A 22,963-nucleotide genomic window follows, 5' to 3' on the forward strand; every position below is an offset into this window, starting at 1 on the left:
CCAGGCAGAGGTGCTTAGGTCTTTAGTGGCTATTAGTCCATCTCCTTGGAGCCACCTGGAGGAGGACCCATGGGTGACACTGATCATATGTGTGGTTGCCATGGTTAAGGCTCTTGTCCGATGAGGGCAGAGAAGAAAGTGCAGCCAGCATCCTGTCACACTCACCTGTGTGTTTTTATGTAACAAGCAGCTGGTGCAGGTTACACACTGTCCTCTATCTCCCTCAGGCTGTGTCGGATTAAACCCCAAAACTGGCTAAATCTACAAGTGCATTTCACTTGTTATTATGTTTAAGAGTAGTTTTTATAAAGATGTGTCTCCCAGGGGTGCAAGAAAGATGGAGGGAGGAGGTTTTGTTGCTTATCAACACGGTCAGCAGCTGCAGTCGACACACTGCTATTAGAGGCGAGGTACGACAATGTTTTTTTTAAGATCACAAGCAATTTTAGCCTCATCGCGCTTTCAAGCAAGAAAAAAGACAACTTTTGTCTTGTCTTATTGAAGAAAGCCATTGACATTTCAGTCTGCAAAACAAACACATTTTAAGTCTAGTGTTTTATTCGAACCTTGAACACTTGCTCTCAAATAAGATTTCATACAGTAAATTTCAGGCTAAAAGATCTGGCTTAATAATAATAATAATAATAATATAAGTCAGGGTTTTTCTGTATTGTTTAAACAACCATGGTGAAAAACACTATAAACATGATTTCTTCATGACCTGTTATGATGATCATCACACTCTTATATTGAGCTGTATATTGAGGTTGACTGGAGAAAAAAGGATCTGCTTATTGTGGACATGCTCTCAATTTGTAATATTAAACAGATTCAGATTATTTACAGTTTGTCTTTGTGACTAATTTTCTATATTTGTTGCCTCTGGGGTTTTTCCCTCGTATTTCATTAATTTAGACAGCCTCAAATCATAATAACTTCTGGAGAGTGACGAACATAATGACAAAATGTTCCTGTCATTCTTAATGAAACCAACAAAATAGAGACGTCTTAGGAGTTTATTTTCTGTAATTCATTGCTGTAGATATATGAGCAATTATTTGTAAATTCCCTACAATAACTTATTGTGTTGAACTTTTATTTTTAAGGCAACCAATGTGAAGCATAAGCAATTATAGTTGTTTCAATAACCCTATAAAAACGATTTTTGGACACATTTTTATGACCTGACTGTTATTTAACACAGTTATGATCTGCTGCACTGTTTAGGACATGACAGCTGCTTTCAGTTACTGTGGGTTTCATGGCTAACTGTAAATTTACAACTGGATTATTAATTGCATTGTTCTCCACTCAGTGTGGTTTTTGTGTGTGCTGATGTGTCCTGCAGCAACACACACACACACACACACATTCTTGTACTTCTATCTTTGTGAGGACCCTCATTGTAACAGTGAAATCCCTTGCAATGTTATAAGAGTTTTGGATTTTTCATCAGTTTTAGTTTCAATTTTGTTGTGAATTTTTGTTTTCAGATTCAGTTAGTTTTTTATTAGTTTTTAGAGTGAGTTTGCTAGTTTAAGTTCAGTATTTTTTTTTTTTAAATGCTTTAGTTTTAGTTTATTTTTTATTAGTTTGAGTTTTCTGTAATGGGGTATTTGTTGGGTGGGAGATTAAAAGAGGTCACAGTAAATTTTGCCTTTATTTCCTTTGTCTGACCCATCTTCATTATGTATGAAAAAAATTGAAAAAGATGAAAACGAAGGACATTTTTACTATAATTTTAGTTAGTTTGGTAACCACACAATACAGTTTCAGTTAATTATCATCATCATGTAACCTTTAACCCTTAAAACAAAGTCTGAAATCTCAAAAAAGCCTTTAAAGAAGTGAGGACCGGCGGAAATGTCCTCACTTTGCAAAAATGTCCTCACTCTGTTGGTTAAAAACGTGTTCCGGTCCTCACGATGTAGGTAGTACAAGAACACACACAAACACACACACACACACACACACACACACACACACTCCTCAGAGTTCATGACTTCTGTAATAAAGTTAAGCTTATGTTATGAGTCCCAGATCCTTTAAACCTTTCTACCTCTTATTAAGGTGTTAGAAAGAAAGAGAAGAAGAGACAGGAGATTATTTATTTATTTTGTGTATTCAACTGGTTGTGTGTCTGTTACTCTCTGGCGCCTGGCCGCCATCAGCTCTGATTCTCCTCACTGAGTCAGTGTCATGATGTGTGCGTGGGTGTGTGTGAACGCCCATGCGCGTATGTGTGTGTGAATGTGCAGTTGCCGGGTGTGAAAGCGGCGGCAGTGCAGGGTTACAGAAGGAGATCCATTACTTCACCATGGCAGCCGGCCTTAATTACAGCTAACTATAGACGGAGCACAGGGAGCGGAAAAGAGAGGGAGAGAACAGGAGGGATGGAGAGAGACGGAGCAATGAGTGTAATTAAAAAGTCTATTTGAAACCAGGAGATTATTACAGAGATGAAGTTTGTGTAAAGGCTTGTGCATTTCTCACATTCATATTTCTTTCTTCATGCATGCAAACACTAACTGCCACAAACTCTTTGCTTTGTATTCCTCTGCTGAAAAACTGTCCTCTATGTGTGTCTGAATAGTATCGGTCTGAATCAGGTCTGCAACCTGCGGCTCTGGAGCCACATGTGGCTCTTCAGGCCGTCTGCAGTGGCTCCCTGGGGTTGTGACAAAAAGAACCTGGTCTCACAGAAATCCGTGAAATAGCCACGGATTTCGCTTAACTCAAAATCCGTGGAATAGCCACGGAATCACTCAAATTTCCGTGAAACTGACACGGATTTTGCTACAATGCAAGTTAATGACAGTCATATCCCGTGGCTATTCCATGAATAATTTTTCCTATTGGTTTGTTCCGAGTCACGTGACTTTCAAGGTCCCGGCGGTCAGAACAAAAAACATGGCGGACAGTTCTCTCATTTTTAGTGAAAAAAAATCAATATTTTGACTTAGTTTCTGCATAAAAATGGATTTTGATCACATTTCTAGCAAGAAATATATGTTTTATTTTCTAAATATTCACTCAGTGAATGTACATAATCACTTTGTATGTTGGAATAGCCACGGGATATGACTGTCATTAACTTGCATTGTAGCGAAATCCGTGTCAGTTTCACAGAAATTTGAGTGATTCCGTGGCTATTCCACGGATTTTGAGTTAAGCGAAATCCGTGGCTATTTCACGGATTTCTGTGAGACCATATTGAAATAAAATGTTTATTTCTTTACATTTTAAATATAATTTATCATTGGTGTAGGCCCAAAGTAATTTCTATTCTTCAATTGTAACAATGTGTAGATGATATACGGCAGTAAAATGTTTTAAAAACATATTAGTCAACTAAAATGTGCTTCATAGGTTATGAAAGTCTACGGGTGATTGCCGTAATCTCTAAATTTTACCAACTTCAAGTCTAGTCTTTTTTTTTTCCTCTTATTTTGGCCAACAGTGGCTCTTTTGTTATTAAAGGTTGTCGACCCCTGGTCTAAATGAAAGTTGAAGGACAGGGTGGAACTGAAAAAATGCAATTTGGATTTTAAATTCTTGAAAAGTCTTTTTAAAAGTGTGTCGCAGAAAAATAACCTCAATATTTGGGGCTTGTGCAGAGTTAAAAAACATGTATGAAAACATCGATACAACTTTTAAACTTTTAAATATGAATGCTGCTTAGTTCGCACTACCTGGCTTTACCTGGACCATAGTGTGCAGCAGCACACTGCAAAAAAGGTGTGTCTAAAAACAAGATAAAAACACTAAATCTGAGGGAAATGATCTTGCTGCATGGACAGATAATTTCACTTGACAAGATTTCTTAAATTAAGATTATAAAATCTAGAAACAAGCATGTTGAACGTTGAATGTTGAATCTTGTTTTTCGACACACCTTTTTGCAGTACATCAACACTGTCTGTGTGGACAGCACTCAGCAGTTCAGCCACAGGGAGCTGTCACACAGTGCTCATGCAGGAAGTGTGTCCTCGGCATAGAGTCAGCAAATGTGCATCTAAAGACTAACTTAGCAACGCTCGAAAATCTTGTTTTCTCTGACATCTAGTGGTTTTCCTTCCTACCTCTTTGCAGCAATGCACAGGTGAACTCCAAGTGTGGTTAAAAGTGTAATAAAGCCTCGCACACAAACACGCTAATCAGTGATTCTGGATGTGCGGTGAAACATAGTTTTTTTTTTAGCCTGGTTTTAAGATACTCTTTGGGGAGTCTCCATATTGAGAATAAAGCAACATTTTGCCTCACATTAGTCACAAATTTGAGTGCTTGATTGTTTCTGCAGTCTGTTTCTACTCCCCCCACTGGAGTCATAAAACTTTTGAAAAGTGAAGTTATCTCTCAAGTTAATGATGAGACACTGATCTTGTATTAAAATATGCTTAGTCAGTATGCTTAGTGCCTCAAATGTCAAGGATATAACGATTGATCATATATTTACTGTAGGATAAATCAATATTACGCCGGCTGTGCTGAGTTTAAACTGACTTTTAATGAGACGTCTAATCCAACACCTAATGAGTCCACAGCAATGCGTGTGAACATTCATTTAGATCATTATGGTTTTAAAAAACAGTCTTTTAATGCTTTTTCTTTCTAAAAACCGAACACGGCAGACCTTTAAGACTCATAACTTTAGAGATTTCTGCTTACACACACACACACACCTGATGATAACACTCACACATTGTCACTGATGACATTTCCCTTTTTGTTTGTCTTTCCTAATTAGCAGTCTCTTCCGCTCGCCTGGCACAGTGTCGGCCAATCGGCGGAGCCCGCTCATTACCCAGGGTTCATTTCAGGGTCTTTGTCAAATGAAGAGTGAAAGTGACAGCTCAATCTAACCTCAGCAATAAGCTCCGCACGGCCGCCCCCTCACTGCCGCTGCAGGATTCAGCTCGGCTATCATCTCGGGGCACACAGGATGGCCCTCTGAAGCTAATTGAAATGCCACCCTGTTCTTTCTTTTTATGTCTTCTCTTTCTTGATCTCTCTCCTTTTTCTTCCTTAGTTCTGGATGTCTGCCCTGGCCACCACCATCCCAGTGCCCTGCGGAGCTTTCATGCCAGTTTTTGTCATCGGTAAGAAGCAAGTGGCCCCATAAACTGTGTGTGTGTGTGTGTGTGTGTGTGTGTGTGTGTGTGTGTGTGTGTGTGTGTGTGTTAGAAAGTAGATGTCTCTTTTATGCTGGGCTTACACCAAACGATTTCCCCAGTCGCAGACTAAAAGCTGAAAGTCTTTAGTAAATTTAGGAGTTTTACTGGAGTCACGGCGCTCCCGTCATCTCCATGGTTACGTTTAAGGTAGTAATCTGCTCTGTTTCATATCAGTCTTTTCCTAGTCTTGGGTTTGATAATATCAAACGTGTTTGATATGATCTCAAGTCTCAGTGACGTCACACATTCACCAACCAATAGATGAATAAAAACATTGATTTAAATTTATATAAATTAAATTGGAAAATAAATTGCAAAGTAAGAGAATTGGGGAATTATTACAAAAGCCAATAAATAAAGAAACTCATTTTAACAAATATTGATTCATCACACATTTTATCAATGATAAAATCATCTGCAGTCATGTACTGTATATATGTACACTACTGGTCAAAAGTTTTAGAACACACCAACTTTTCCAGAATTTAATTGAAAATGATGCAGTTTAATGTCTCAGTGTACTCTGAAATGAATGCACATTTGCAACATTTAAAATTCTTTATTGAGCATGATAGTGTTTTGAAAGTAAAAAAAAGATTCAAAATCACATTTTATGTTGGACTAAAGGACTAAAAAAAGACACAAAATGACCAAAAAAAGACACAAAATGACCAAAAAAAGACACAAAATGACTTACAAAGACATGAAAAGAATTCAAAAATGGACAAAATAGCCCAAGACTCCATAGAGTTAAGTTGTTAACCCATTTCTTGTTCCCTGAAAAAAGGCCTACTTGTATAATTCTGAAATGTACGTTATATTTTACCTTTTTTATTTACCTCTGGCAGTTCACCACTTACCTTTGTACCCTTTCAAGCTGTTGATTTGACTTGAACTGCTTGATTTTCAATAAAAAACTGGAAAAATTGGGGTGTTCTAAAACTTTTGACCAGTAGTGTATGTATTTATGATTTTGGCAGGTTCCACCCCCATACATTGGGTGAGAAACAGCAGATAAACAAGTTATTTTGATTTTATCCAAGAGTAAATATTCGCCTTAGTAATGCTCGATATCCCAGATTAAAACACTGAACTGATATGTTTCACAACTGATTCCTATTTGTCTCTGTTAAGAGCATACTGTTATTATTTTAGAAGAGTTATATTTATTGTTCCCAGAATTGAACATAGTCTCTGTTCTTTTGTGTGTGTGTGTGTGTGTGTGTGTGTGTGTGTGTGTGTCTCAGGGGCAGCGTTTGGTCGTCTGGTTGGAGAAAGCATGGCAGCCTGGTTCCCAGATGGTATCCACACAGATGGCACCATCTACCCCATAGTGCCAGGAGGCTACGCTGTCGTGGGTAAATGAAAGACACGTCCATGGCACCTGTCACTCTCTCCGTTATCACTTTCCTACTACTTTCTAATGAACTTTCACTTCATTTCTTTTGCTTCTTTTTTATTTATTTCGTTTCTGCTCGGTATTTCAGATTCAGTTCATTAATGTTGGGTGACAGTTTTGGGACCTGCACAAAAATATTTCTCAGTCAAAACAAACTCAGCTGCTTGTAAATGATTCAGTATCTTCAAGATGTTAACTGTGCACACTTATTTTTTACTCCTCATTATGTTTCTGTGAGGCGTCAGTGCTTTCGCTTCACTGAAAAATTTTACTCCTCACGCCACTGCTGGTAGAAAATATATCAAGATAAATAGTTCCTACTGCCCAATGGCTCAATTTTCAGCTGCAGGTTAAGACTCTAAACCAGGGGTCTGCAACCTGAGGCTCCGGAGCCACATGTGGCTCTTCAGGCCATTTGCAGTGACTACCTGTTGCTGTGACAACAAAAATATACAAGATTTCTTTACATTTTAATGTTCATTTATCATTGGTGTAGGCCCAAAGCAATTTGTGTTCTTCAGTTGTAAAAATGAAAATGAAAAATGAAATTTTTGTAAAAATTTGGAGGTTAAGATGCCGAGCCGAGGACTTTCTTAAGCTATGCTGAACTTTTTAGTTGACTAAAATGTAAAAATAACACAAAATGTAATACCGTATATGAAAAACACACCTTTATAATTGAAGAGTACATGCTTTGGGCCTACACCAACAATCAGTGAAAATTAAAATGTAAAGAAATAGAAAAGACATTTCATATGGTATAATTTTTTATCCCAGCCACAGGGAGCCACTGCAGACGGCCTGAAGAGCCACATAAGACTGTGGAGCCGCAGGTTGCCTACCCCTGGTATATATAGTGTATATATATATCCAAAATCCAAGCTAACATGGCCTTCAACCATTTGATGACAGGCTTAGAAATTTCCATTGACTGTGAAGATTCAAAATATGTCAGGAAATCAACAAAGGACTGTACGTGAGCATGCTAGTCAGCTTTTTACATTCACTCAAGAGGATATTCTTGATTATCCTGATAATTTGAAATTCACCACAGTCACCTAATTGAAAGTGTTTTTAGCAAGATCTGCCATCCCTAGGAGAGAGCATACACAACATTCCCTTCCTGACTGTACAGGACTGTATAACGGCAAAATAAAGTGATGAAACAATTCTAAATATACAGTGAGCTTGATTGTCTAGACCAGTGGTTCTCAAATGGGGGTACATGAAGGTACTCCAGGGGGTACGTGAGATTTTAAAATATACATTTAAAAAGTAGCATCCATGCAAAAATCCTTTAAAAATAATTATTTAAGAAATATTTTAGGAAAATATAAGTACAGGTTCATAAAATGAATTTTTTATTTTCAGTAGGCTATTCACTTTCATGATCCTAAAAACCCAGAGTCTCCCCCATACCAGGATGGTTGGACCCAACCTGTCATATGCCACCTGGCTGTTATATGCTCACTGTTTTTACTACATTAGTTTGAATCACTACATTTTAGTGATGAGAAATATTTGCAATAAATTTAGTCATGGATTATTAACATTTAAAATATTTGAAATAGTTTTTTTTCAAATGTTTGAATTTTGTATGTATTTATCAGTTCCAAAGTTTAGTAAATCAGACACTGATGGCACAGCGCTGTGTTTTTAAGTCTTTTTTTTTTTTTTCAACCAAAGATGCTTTGCCCTGGTTAGGGGGTACTGAACAAAGGTTGAGAACCACTGATTTAGGTGGCTAAAATACATTTAGCTGCTGCCCTCGTAGCAGCAGCACATTGCTTAGCTCCAAATCCAAACTATCCCTTTAACGTACTTGTTGTCTTGCAAACACCAGCTGTCCCTTCATAGCTACGTCACTTCCATCCTTAATGAAGCTGCGTCTATAATGAGATGCAGTGTCGTGAGTCTCCTGCACCATGTGACCTGTTGACAGCCGTGCTGATTAAGCCACTGTTTCAGGTTTGTGCCGGCTGTTTTTCTGGGCCGCTGATGTTGTTGTTGTTGTTGTGCTGGTTCACTGTAGCTGATGATGACTCAGCCCTTTACCGGCCTGACACTCTGATGAGCCTCTTTCATCTAACAGCGGAGCTCGCTTTAACCACTAAATGTTAGGATGGGCAGAGGGAGCAGCAGCATTGCTGTAGCAGACATACACAGGCTTAATTAAGTTACAAGAAAGAACAATGAAACCCACTTTTGTAGACTCTCTCACCAACCATCTGTTTCTCTCTGCTCTCCTCTCTCTTTCACTTTATTTTAATGCTTTCATTCTCTACTATTGTTTTTTTTTTCATCTCGTTTATTGAATTGGACTCATCCATTCTCTGTGCTGTGCGGTGAAGGCTCCCTTGCTGCTGTGTCTGTGCTTTGATGCAACACTTTATTGGGGAGGAAACATTTGGAAATATTGAGGTTTCCCTTTTGTACTGAACTACCTAAATAATGGTTGAACAGATTAAGGAGAGAGTGATTGGTCTGGTCAAGGGAACTGATAACAGAATGATGACTTAGACTTTTTGATTTCCAAAGTTCAAGTGTGGCTTTGAATCAATACTGCTACAGAATATTGTGTATATGATCTGAACCAGCAATGATCCAGTATTGACCAGATTTATCGAAAAATTGAGACTGTGCACCCTTTATGTTGGTAGAAGTATAAATAAATGAAGAAACCTCAACCCATTATTAGGATAGCCAATACTCGTCTCACTTGCTAAAACGACCCTAATTTGAATACGAGCAGTCCAGAGCCGGCTTTTGTCTGACTTTTTTCGTCCCTGTAGAAGAGCAGGGTCTTTTTTCTCCCCTGAAAACAGCCTGGTTACTGATTGGATAGATCGCTAAGCAGGATGTGACGTAGTACTCTACACGACAACAACACACGCCATTTGTAAAAGCCGGTAAAGCAGTGTTCCCAACTTAGCGAATCTTTAGCGACTTTTTCAGACCCCCTTAGCGACTATTTTTCAAGAAAGCGACTGGAGACAAATCCAGAGACTCCTTCTTACTCTTCTTAAGGAGCCGCTAACGAGCCGGAGGCCGGCTTGTTAAGAAGAGCCGCCGTTAGCGGCAGTTAGCTACAGTTAGCTCTGTAGCAGTACAGTGTGTATGTGCTAACAGGCTAACAGTTAGCTCTGTAGCAGTACAGTGTGTATGTGCTGCTGCTTCAGGAGGTGTTCACTTAGTGATCTCTGTTTGTTTACAACAAGCACCAGACACTCCAGAGTCTCTAAATCCCTCTGGGGGCTAACTTGTAGCCTAAACACACAGAGTGAGCAGACTTTTGAGAGGGTGTGGCCTGAGACTTTCCCAGTTGGCACTTTTTCCCCCCCAGTGGAAACACAGCTTATTTGTTTGTCTGTTTGTCAGCAGTATAACAGAAACACTACTGGCTTGATTTTCATGAAACTTGGATGGTGGAAGGTTGTAGAATGTGTCAAGGAAGAACCCATTGGTGGATCCAAATCACGCTGGGGATACATTATTGATTTTTCACGATGTTTATCTGACAGCGACTGTTAGTGCTTACTTAACAAATAAATATTCTACATGGTAAACCTATAATGGGCTAATGAAATACAGTAAATTATAGTATAAAGTAGTTAAGCTCCATTTCCACCACCTATATCAGTATCAAAATCAGCACTTGGCGAATGCTGATCCTTGCAAAAGCCACCTCCTATCCCCCAATGCTACTTTAATTAAAGTATGAAGTAGCATAAAATAGAAAAATTAAAGGAAAACACAAGGAATCTAAAATATAATGCTGCACATGGGTATATTTTACCCTCTGGAGTCCACAAAACCACCAACTTCTTCATGACGTCACAACGTTAAAGTGAAGCAGCGTATTTCCTGCTTTCAGCTTCCCTTAAAAGTTCTGGCGTCAAACTCCATACCAGATTTGTTTGATGATGATAGGCCAAGTAAAACCAGAGATGAGGTCAAATATATTAAGTATAAAAATATCGAACTACACGTTCTCCTCATTTTACCTGTTATGTTATATTTGCAACCAACATTTAAAATTCTTTATTGAGCATGATTGTGTTTTGAAAGTAAAACATTTTTGTTTCTTTTGGGTTCAAAATGTTGATCCAGTCAAAGTGAATAATAATGATCGCGTCATAAATGTGAGGTTGTGTTGCAACATGGTGTGGTAAACATTTGAAAAGGATTCACAAACTGACAAAATAGCCCCAAACTCTAAAATGGTTTAGGTTATTTTCCATCACTGCGAGGAGGGTGCAATTTATTTTTAACTTGAGAACAAAATGTGTTTTAACTGTAGTCGCTCTTACTGAGAGTGTTTCTGTTTCCAAACATCTGCAGCTCTGGTGAAAAAGTGATGTTAAAAAAAGTGAGAAAAATCTTCAACTGTTCTCCATTCGCTGGTATTATTCAACATCCTCTCCATTATATATGGGATAGTAAAACTATAATAGATGGCCTTTTGAAATCATGGTAATATTAAACGTTTTTTTTTTCATTTTGATGGATGATGCCCCTGAAACACCCTCAAGGACCCCCTTTATTTAGCACCAGACCCCACCTTGAAAACCACTGATCTGAACAATTGCCTCTCTGCCGTACTTCTCTGTTCTCACCCAACTGTCCTCTCCCCCCACCCAAAGGTGCGGCGGCCTTGTCGGGAGCGGTCACCCACACAGTTTCCACCGCAGTCATCGTGTTCGAGCTGACTGGCCAGATCTCCCACATCCTGCCGGTGATGATAGCGGTGATCCTGGCCAACGCCGTGGCCCAGTCCCTGCAGCCCTCCCTCTACGACTCCATCATCAGGATCAAGAAGCTGCCCTACCTCCCAGAGCTGGGCTGGGGACACCACGAGTATGTACAGAGGAACATGCTGCACAAACATTGCACTACATTACACATATTATGTTGTTTCAGTAGCAAGCAGAAACCAGTATTAGGATTGCAAATGTTGATTATAAACACAATGCAACAAATAATTGTCAAAGTACAGCATCATAGGTGGAGCACAGACCTGAAGAGAGAAGGTGAGAGAAGAACATGTGTGATTTAACCCATTTAGGCCTAAAACGCCTGGAAAAAATGCCTGTAAAACCTCTGGGCGATTTTAAAATAAGCCCCTGGAAATTCTGGAAAGTGTCAAAGCTTCCTACTAAATAATAGATTTTTCAGCCTCTGTAGCAGAATGAAATGAAATTCAAAAAGTATTTGAGAGCTTATAGCTGTTATAGCTGAGCTCCCTCCGCTATAGTCGTCTTCCGCCATGATTTCAAAGTTCTGGAAAAGTCCCATGATGCATTGCGACACTCCCACATGTATTCTGATGCACTTCATTGGCCAAGAGACCGAAAATAGAGTACAGGCCAAAAGTTTGGACACACCTTCTCATTCAATGTGTTTCCTTTATTTTCATGACTATTTACATTGTAGATTCATCAAAACTATTAATGAACACATGTGGAATTATGTACTTAACAAAAAAGTGTGAAATAACTGAAAACATGTCTTATATTCTAGTAAGCAAAGGGAGGTTACTTTGAGGAATCTAAAATACAAGACATGTTTTCAGTTATTTCACACTTCCATCCCACATGTTTGTTTATTTCCTGTACTGGAGCATGTATGTGACGTAAACGCGTACGTGACGTGAGCAGATCTGAGCAGAGTTTTGCATCTTGTCAGTGTAGACGGACACGCTACGGCGGAGCGAATTACAGTTTTACACTCTGGAGGGTGGTTTCACATTTTTGTGTTTTTAAGCCCCTTAAACGCCCTCACCGTCTAAACAAAAGGCACTTCCCATAAAATATTTTTTCCTTTTTACTCGTTTTTTACAAGCGTCCTCGTGTAAACGGAGCCTAAGGTTGCTGTTATTGGTAAGCGTGCATAGTGTTCTTCCCAACTGCCAAACTTGAGCTGCAAAAGAGTATTCCACAACCCCCTGTGTGGCATCATGGTGGCTACATTCCAGGTGTAATGAACGTCATTATCTGTAAAGGGAGTGTGGTAACATGTAGTCCTGTTTGTGTCGCATTTGAAGTGAACCTGTTGTGTTAGCTGTAATCTCTAACTAAAGCCCTCTCACTTTGTATGACTGTTGTTGGAAGTTGTTGTTTGTTTGCTCTACAGGGGTTTATTTCTTTCATTGTGGAGGTTTAATTAGTCACAAAATGGCTCGCTGTGTAAAAGAAGTCCCAATCTTCTGTGTAAACAGGTAAAGCTGGGTGCACAGTGAGTCTTAATGCGTTGAAATGTTGCTTTTAATGAAGGTGTTTGAACTCCAAATAGCACACCTTATTGTCTATCAAGGTACATCTGGAATACCTGGAAACAGATGCATTTGCTTTATAAAATGACAGATGAGGGGGAAGATAGTTCACCATCAGCTTTTAATTGCTTTTGTCCCATTAGTAATTCATACCAATACTGAATGGGATTACCAGCTGCTTCATGTCCTCTGAGCCTGGTGAAACTACACAGAAGCGCTTTACATTTAATTGTTTGGAAACGATTATCTCCACCTAATGATTTACCAACAGCCATAACAATAATAGTTTGGATGCATCATCCACAAATTGGGAGTGGGGAATTAGGGAAAATTTTATATCATCCTCCATCTGTTCATCAGTTTCTGTGGCCATCCCCTGAAGAGTTTCGTCTCGTCTGCTACTTGAGTCTTCCACTTTCTATATGGCGACCTCAGTTGACCCACACTATCCATCTCTTCGTTATCTATTCCTCTCTCACTCCATCTCTGCTGCTCTATTCTCCTCCGTCTCTCCTTATTATCCACTGCGACCTTCTGGCCTCTCCATCCCCTCCTCTGGCTCCTGTCCTGCCTCTGTGTGCATGTGTGTGTGAAAGGATGAAGGGAAGAGAGGAAGGTGTGTGTAATGTCAGTCATGTTTGCAATCGGTTATTAACTCCATGATTGTTATATAATGTAGAAAACACTTAACACGCTGTGAGCACCAAAAATACAAACTTTGTAAATTATATGGCATAGTTTTACAGGCTACATTTGTTTTTAACCCATTTAGGCTTAAAACGCCTGGAAAAAATGCCTTGAAAACCTCTGAGCGATTTGAAAGAACCCCCTAAAACCTGAAGTTTTTCTGGAAATTCAACAGAAGATTTTTCAACCTCTGTAGCAGATAGAAATTAAATTCAAAAAGTATTTGAGAGCTTATACCTGTGGCTTTCATGCGAAGTTTATTTGTCCAAACCTTCAATAAAGTTATTTAAAAAATTAACAAACTCAGCAAATGTTACATTTCACTGAATAAAAATCCTATGCATAATACTAATACATGCCATGACATGATATGACCATTGGAAGAAATAGACATAGTTCTCATTAGCCTACTGTAATAAAAATAATAATAATAAATAATAATAATAATCATAATAATAATTAATAATAATAATACATTATATCTATATTGCACTTTTCAGGGTACTTAACGACGCATAAAGTAATATAAGACTGTGTGCTACAGCATTACTGTAGCACACAGTTGGTGATTTGCCACAATTTAGTTTTACCGATATTTTATCTGTAAAGAAAGTAGTTTAGATCATCTGGTGTATCTTAGTTATGTTGTAGTGTGTACAGATATTATTATCATAGCTGTAAAAATGTGATGGCATTCATTTAATATTTGTTACGAACCAGGATTATTCTTTAATGTAATTATATTTCTGCAGGTCTGTCTAACCTTAAAATATTCCTTTAATCTTTAACAAATACAAGTGAATTGAATCACAAATTCAATAAGGAAAACGTGAGAAATCCTCTACATGCTGGTATGTCATTAAAACATAAGATGATCATCAATCATAAACACACAATCAAATCATTTATAGTTAATGACAAACACAAAGTTTCCAAATGTTAAAAGTTGCCGGGGCATAAAACATGATTAAGAAACTGTCAGAGAGCCTCTTGTGTCTGTGTCTGTGTGTGTGTGTGTGTGTGTGTGTGTGTGTGTGTGTGTGTGTGTGTGTGTGGGTGTGTGTGGGTGTGTGTGTGTGTGTGTCTGTGTGTGTGTGTGTGTGTGGGTGTGTCTGTGTGTGTGTTTGCCACATGTCAAGTGAAGATAAATCATAATATGATCATCTATCATCAAAAAAATATTAAATTATCTCAACATAATGACATGCGTTTCGGAATGTTAAAAGTTGTTGAGGCGTAAAGATGATTGAGAAACTGTCAGCAAGCTCCTGTGTGTGTGTGTGTGTGTGTGTGTGTGTGTGTATAAACATTCAGTCCACACACACAAAAATGTAATCTCTTGAATCATCTACAGTGGCTTTCACCCTTTTGTTGCTTTTACACATTGAATCTTGGTCAATATAATTTGGCCTTTTTAAAAAGAATTTGCACAAAAACAATAATATAATATCGAAGTGAAAACAGATTTCACTAACTAGCTGGGACTTTGTTGAATCAGGTCAGTTACTTGAAAGGGGGATAATAATTATGCAATCATTTATTTTACTTTATATATTTCTAATTAGTTGCTACTATTTTGTAAAAAACTGTTTTCACGTTGATGTTGAAGACGTTTTTTTTTTGCAAATTCTTTTTAAAAAGGCCAAATTATATTGACCATGATTTCATGTGTAAAAGCAACAAAAGGGTGAAACATCCACTTTTGCAAGCCTCTGTATATTTAATAACACATACACTATGAACTTGAAACACTGTGCAGAAATCCCTCACCATATTTCATTCACTTTTTTTTTTACCTGCCTCTCACACCGACCCCCCATCACCAGGCCTGTGTTAGTGTGTGTTCACTTTGTGTGTGTGTGTTATATCACTGCAGCATACGAGAGTGGAGAAACAGCCTCTGAAGGGTGGTGGTGGTGGTGGTGGTGGTGGTGGTGGTGGTGGTGGTGTGGGGGTTACTGTAGGTAGCATGGCCCCCTCCAAGCTGAATGTGTTTTTCACTCAAACTGGAAATAGTCCATCTCACACCCACGCCACGTTCCACCCACACACACACACACACACAAACACACAGGAACACTTGTGTAACGTCTGCTGTGCGACACATACATGTACATTTGCTCACACACCCACGCTGACATGCAGAGAATTGGATTTCTTATCTTTTATTTATGTATAGCTTTTGCAGATATGGACACACACACAGATCACAGACATACTTCCAGTACAGCCGTGCGGTTACACACTATGAAACCTTTTCCATCTCTTCTTTCCCCCTTTTTATTTAGACCAGTTTCTTGTCTTCTGTCTCGACGGATCCATCTTCAGTGTTGGAGTGGCATTTAAAAGAAGTGTGGGAACAATTACATAACCTCGCTTTGTGTGTGTGTTTTGTTCATGTCCATTGTACATAGTGAGGACCAGTGTTTTTAACCAACATAGTGAGGACCGTTTGGGTAGTGAGGTCATTATGGCCAGTAATTACTTCTTTAAAGGCCTGATTTATGGTTAAGACTTCGTTTTCAGGTTAAGGTTACAATTAAGTAAGGGGCTAGGGAATGCATTATGTCACTGGGGGTCCTCACAAAGATAGAAACACAAGTGTGTATGAGTGTGTGCGTGTGTCGTTTGTTTCTCTGTCACTCTCTGTGTTTCTTAGCATTTCATAATGGCCAATTATAGTTCATTGAATTGTCTTCGGTCCACTGTTGTCTCTGCCCGTCTGACAGGGAGCAAAGCCACAGGAGATGATCATATTTTCTCTGGATCATTACAAGTGTCCTTTTATTGGCTTCCCCGACACACACAGACACACACACACGTTTCAACACCCTGAGCCTCTCTGCACTACTCTGGACAATATGGATGATCTGTAAGCCTGGATTTATAACCCTATAAGTCTGTTTATCTTGGCTGAAATCTATAAGCTCAGGCTTAAAGCAAGACACCTCAAACTGATCAGATGTATTGCCGAGTCTTGCAGGGAGGAAGGTTCAATTAAGAAGAAACCAATCACATTTCATCAACTGCCTTTGATATCCCGAGGGAAATTAGTCTTGGCAGCGGCTGTGGCCAGTTCAGAGGCATGCATCACAAAATTCTCTTAGATCCACTAGCAAATGAAAAGAGGCTGCCGATGCATCAGAAAGAGGGAGCTTTCTTTAAGAGGGATGTTTTTGTTGAAGGTTCTTTTTACGTATATTATTAGTACTTTTTTATCACATATTGAAAACATTCCACATTTATCCAATCAATTACCTCTAGTATCCCTTTTCGGCCCACAAGAGCTGGCTTGTTTTTGTGCTTCTTCTCTTGAACTCTGAACGTATAAGGCTACGTTTACATGATGACGGTCTGAACAGAAGACGCAAAAGTGGCGTGTCGTCTTCACTTTTTATTCCACGTTTAGACGAGTTTTCAGGAGGAAATTACAGTTTTACACTCTGGAGGCTGGTTTCAGATTTTTGCATTTTTAAGCCCCAAAAACGCAGTCACCGTCTAAATGAAAGGCACTTTCCATAGGGTTTCTCACTGGATGAGTTTCAGGCGGACCGATTATACTGGAGCACCAACTAGCATTCATGAGTTCAGACAACAACAAACCACAGTGAACATGAAGGAAGAAGCTGATGAGACGCTTTGGTTGGCCCCGTGGATGATGGGACATTTAGTTACTAAAAACCAACGGATGGAAGCGTCGATAAGAGCATGGTTGTGTTGCTATGCAACAAGGAATTCACATATCACCATAGCAGCACATCCAGCCTCAAGTATCACCTCAATGCTAAACATATAGCAGCTAGCGGCTAGTGTGGTAGCTAGCGTGGATTGTGTTTTACTTCAAAAACCAAAGTATTCTAGTTTACAGAAGGTCTACCTACCTATAGGCTACCTGAATTTCTGAAATGTACTATATTTCCAAATATGCTATTGCTACACTTAATGGCAAAAATTGCACTGGTCTGTTGGACTTGAACTAAAATAAACAATATTTTTGTTGCTTAAGCTTATGTATTCAGTCATTATTCAATGGTATACTAAAAATCCATGTGAAAAAAAATACTTCTCACTGTTCTCAGGTCAAATACTTATATGCGATTAAAATGCGATTAATTTCGATTAATTAATTACAAAGCCTCTAATTAATTAGATCGATTTTTTTTTATCGAGTCCGGGCCCGAATATTTTTTGTTTTGTTTACCATGGTTTTACCACTTCTTGAGGTTTCTTACAACGTCATTACAATATCGTTATCAAGATATGAAATTGCCTATATCAGGATAGAAGATTATGGCCATGTCACCAGACCTAGGACTTCAAGGAACCTTTCCATCAGGCTCAGTTGCAGCACTCTGTTGGTACCGTTTCCTGGTGCTGTATACAGGCCTGGACCAACTCTGTGCTCTGTTGTGTTGTGGAGATGAGGGTGGTTGGTCATCAAATTAACTTTGTATTCCAAGAGAGGTCAGTGTATTGAGTTGTCACCGCAACAAGGAGCGGAGGCTTGGCCGGAGCCCGTGTCCTGGCACGGCTGCGGGGCTTGGCAGTCGAAACCATCGAGCGGCTGCTGTCGTGTTTGCAGGTTTTGGCAAGCTCAGACAGGAAGAGAAAGCTGAGTGTTTGTGACTGGTGTACCCGGGCGTACGATTCTGCTGAGGCAAGATCTGCTCACACAATGTCACCCACTTCTCCCTACTGTACTTCCACATGACGTGTGGACAGTGTGTGGTGTTATTGGATTGACCGGTCAGCTGATCAGCTGATGTTCTGCCAGCGTTGACTCTGAAGGAGAGCGGTTATAGATCCATGAAACCATGCTGAAATTATAGCTCAGTGGCTTGATAATTAATCAGAGAAAGTGTCAACAAAGCATTATAGTCAAAGTCAATCAAACGTCAGCATGTATATATACAGATTATTGAGGGAAATCTTATTTGATTCTTCAATAGATGCAGCTAACTCGGGGGTAGGCAACCTGTGGCTCCAGAGCCAAATGTGGCTCTTAACCCTTAATAGGGCACTCATTGAAATACTAGAGAATATTGGAGGATATTACATACTGCCAGAATGTGGACTGTGGAATGTGTAAAAAATATACGCACCCAGGGTAGGGGGGGGTAATATTTTGAGAAAAAAGTTTTCATTTTTTTCTCGTAAATCTGCGACTTTTTATGCGCAGATTTGCCACTTTAAATCTCTTAAATCTGCGTCTCTTTTTGTGCAGATTTGCCACTTTAAATCTCTTAAATCTGACTTTTTTTGCACAGATTTGCCACTTTAAATCTCTTAAATCTGCGTCTTTTTTTGTGCAGATTTGCCACTTTAAATCTCTTAAATCTGCATCTTTTTTTGTGCAGATTTGCCACTTTAAATCTCTTAAATCTGCAACTTTTATGTGCAGATTTGCCACTTTAAATCTCTTAAATCTGTGACTTTTTTTCATGTAGATTTGCCACTTTAATCCGGTTTGTATTTTTATTTTTATTCATACTTGGCCCTAATATGCTGTCATAGTCAAGTTCTCCTCGTACAAGTCATTGAAGAATAACACGACTGTTTCTTGCAGATTTTTTCCCCCCAATTTTTTCATTTTTACATTGGAGGTCAAGGTGAATAAAGTTAATATTATTATATTATTATCATACTGATTGGTCAGATGTCATGGTGTCACTGTCTGTGACGTAGCCTGATTTTTGCTGATTAGCTGGAAGAAATCCATGTGGTTCTACGACCAAACAGAGAGACAAAGTAATTTGCATTCTTCAATTGTACTTGTGTAGCTTATATACGACATTGAAACATTTTTTTTAACTTTTTGGTCAACTTAAATGTGCATCATAGCTAAGGAAAGTCTAAGGCACGACACCTTAACCTCTAAATTTTGCCAACTTCAAGTGTAGTTTGAAGTTTCCCTTGCTAGATTAGTTTTCGATTCCAAATCTCCTGAGGTATTTGTCAAGTGTCAAGCCTCTCATTTGCACTTTGGTCCTTGCTGCTTTCTGACAAAATGATATTGATCAATGCTCATTATGACCTGTTAGTAAAGCTGGTAGGCTAGTTTAGTTTCCCTGGCCGATGTGAGGGTCTAAGGCAGGGGTGTCAAACTCTGGCCCCGCGGGCCAAATTTGGCTCACAGTGTAATTTGTCTTTGGCCCGCGAGGCAATACCAAATTATTATATTATTATTGTAAATTAATGACATTGATGTGTTTTTTATTTGAAATTTGATTTTGCATGTCTGCACTGTTTAGTTATATATTGTATGTTTATAAGCGTTGCTGGTTCCATATTTAATGTTAAAGCAAAACATGTTTGGTATATATTAAAAGGTTTATTTGTTCAATGTTGGCCCGCGATTTTATTCAAGTTTTAAATTTTGGCCCATTGTGTATTTGAGTTTGACACCCCTGGTCTAAGGACAGAGGGTGTCGTACCATCTACAGTTCGTAAAGCCTTTTGAGGCAAATCTGTGATTTGTGGGCTATATAATATTATTTATATATTACTTATAAATAATATTGACTTGACTTGACTTAAGACTTAGTAGGCTGTTTTATTGTCTTTGTAAGGCTTGAAATAAGGTTTGCGGCTCCATTCCGACATTTTAGTCGGGCAGTCCGTGGCCTAGAGGTTAAGAATCAGGCTTGTAGCTGGAGAGTCGCCGGTTTGAATGTTGAGCAAGGCACCTAACCGCCCTGCACAGCTCCCCGGGTGCAGTAATGTGCTGCCCACTGCTCCTTGCATGGTGCATTCACTTGTGTGTAAAAAAGGATGGGTTAAATGTAGAGGTTGAATTTCCCAATTGTGGGATTTTAATAAAGTAATCTTCTTCTTCTTCTTCTTCTTCTTCTTCTTCTTCTTCTTCTTCTTCTTCTTCTTCTTCTTCTTCTTCTTCTTCTTCTTCTTCTTCTTCTTCTTCTTCTTCTTCTTCTTCTTCTTCTTCTTCTTCTTCTTCTTCTTCTTCTTCTTCTTCTTCGTCTTCTGCTGCTAGAAACAAGCTCGATAAGAACAAGCTCGATAAGAACAAGTTGTGGGATGGAAAACCAAAACAATGAGCTGATGATTTAGATTTATCTAAACGAGACACCCTGTTTAAATCCGCCTTTAAATCTATTCTTCTTCTTCTTCTTCTTCTTCTTCTTCTTCTTCTTCTTCTTCTTCTTCTTCTTCTTCTTCTTCTTCTTCTTCTTCTTCTTCTTCTTCTTCTTCTTCTTCTTCTTCTTCTTCTTCTTCTTCTTCTTCTTCTTCTTCTTCTTCTTCTTCTTCTTCTTCTTCTTCTTCTTCTTCTGCCAACAGTGGCTCTTTTGCCCATAAAAGTTGCCAACCCCTGACCTAACTGTACCTCTATTATCCCATTGAGGCCTAAAACACCTGTAAAACCTCTGGGTGATTTTTTTTAAAATAAGTAATAATAAGTAAACCTGAAATTTTTCTGAAAATTCAACAGAAGTGTCAACGCTTCTACTAAATAATAGATTTTTCAGCCTCTGTAGCAGATAGAAATGAAATTCAAAAAGTATTCGAGAGCTTATACAAATACTACAAAACGACGTATCCGCTTTCCAGGCTTCAATGGGTTATACCATCTTCCTCCTTTTGACATGTTTTTTTCCTTTTCTCCTGTTAGGAAGTATAATATTCGTGTGGAGGACATCATGGTGCGAGACGTACGGTACATCACACTCAACTGCACCTACAGAGACCTGCATAACGTCCTGCTGACGGGCCACCTCAAGACTCTGGCCCTGGTGGAATCAGCTGGTGAGACATAAACACACCCATACACACATGCTGCACTGTATCACTACTTATAGTAACTCTATGTCATCTCATACAATACACACACTCATTTCCAACATGACTAATTTCTTTCTATACAAGTAATGGAACACACATCACTGTATTGATCCATTGATCACATGGACGACATTTAATAGCTTTGCTTTCTTTTTATCATTCAGTGTTTAATTAAGTTTGGAGAAATAGAGGAGCTTAATGGACGCCCAAACAGATTTAATCAGGAGTCTCGTTTAGATAAATCTAAATCATCAGCTCATTGTTTTGGTTTTCCATCCCACAACTTGTTCTTATCGAGCTTGTTTCTAGCAGCAGGCAGTGAAAAGAGCTGTGATAAACCCACTGTGCTCTACCTGCCCAGCACTCTACGTAGTAGATAACTCTGGAGATTGTGGAGACCAAAGTAGAGCTTGAAGGAGAGTGAATAATAGACTTAGATTCTCCAGCTGGACAAGAAATCTCTATTTATACTAAATAACTGAATGAGCAAGTGTTTGCTTATTCAGTGTAATAATGTCAATTTTACCCCAAAGGAAAGTCCTTTTAATTATTCAGGGTCGGGTATTGACGATAACTAATATTTAAAAATGAAAATATTGGTACGCCCCAGCAGCTCACATGGTAGACCATCACTAACAAAGGCTGAGTCCTTGCCACAGCAGCTCGGGTTCCACTAGCACCCTCTGCCCTTTGCTGTGTGTTGTTCCCTCTCCTGTCTGTCTCCAGCTCTCCTATCAAATCAACACAAAACAAATATATATATATATATATATATATATATATATATATATATATATATATATATACACTACTGGTCAAAAGTTTAGAACACACCAACTTTTCCAGAATTTAATTGAAAATTATGCAGTTTAATGTCTCAGTGTACTCTGAAATTAATGCACATTTGCAACATTTAAAATTCTTTATTGAGCATGATAGTGTTTTGAAAGTAAAAAAAAGATTCAAAATCGCATTTTATGTTGGACTAAAGGACTAAAAAAAGACACAAAATGACTAAAAAAAGACACAAAATGACCAAAAAAAGACACAAAATGACAAAAAAAAGACACAAAATGACTAAAAAAAAGACACAAAATTAACAAAAAAAGACACAAAATGACTTACAAAGACATGAAAAGAATTCAAAAATGGACAAAATAGACCAAGACTCCATAGAGTTAAGTTGTTAATCCATTTCTTGTTCCCTGAAAAAGGCCTACTTGTATAATTCTGAAATGTACATTATTTTTCAGTTTTGGTTAAGCTTACCTTTTTTTATTTACCTCTGGCAGTTCACCACTTACCTTTGTACCCTTTCAAGCTGTTGATTTGATTTGACTTGAACTGCTTGAATTTCAATAAAAAACTGGAAAAATTGGGGTGTTCTAAAACTTTTGACCGGTAGTGTATATATATATATATATATACATATATATATATATATATATATATATATATATACATATATATATATATATATATATATATATAGAGAGAGAGAGAGAGAGAGAGGAATAAAACTAAAATTACAAATAGAACAAATTAAATAAAAAGAGATAAATATACAACCAATATCAAACTAAGACAGGTACAGAATATATAACTAGTAAACAAGTAGAAGAAGTATACAAGAGT

General features: G+C 38.3%; 1 protein-coding gene across 4 annotated transcripts in view; it reads left to right on the forward strand.

Annotated features, from left to right (window-relative positions):
• The window catches only part of clcn2c (chloride channel 2c), a 226,204-nt gene that overhangs the window by 153,229 nt on the left and 50,012 nt on the right, over positions 1 to 22,963 (forward strand). For all 4 annotated transcript variants that reach the window (XM_059330741.1, XM_059330743.1, XM_059330744.1 and 1 more), the window contains exons 14-17: positions 5,030 to 5,099; positions 6,422 to 6,532; positions 11,217 to 11,430; positions 21,159 to 21,292. In XM_059330741.1, the coding sequence (XP_059186724.1) occupies positions 5,030 to 5,099; positions 6,422 to 6,532; positions 11,217 to 11,430; positions 21,159 to 21,292 (529 nt within the window). The remainder of the gene's footprint in view (positions 1 to 5,029; positions 5,100 to 6,421; positions 6,533 to 11,216; positions 11,431 to 21,158; positions 21,293 to 22,963) is intronic.

This window comes from Centropristis striata, chromosome 4 (assembly GCF_030273125.1).
Source record: "Centropristis striata isolate RG_2023a ecotype Rhode Island chromosome 4, C.striata_1.0, whole genome shotgun sequence".
NCBI classification, from domain to species: Eukaryota; Metazoa; Chordata; class Actinopteri; order Perciformes; family Serranidae; genus Centropristis; species Centropristis striata.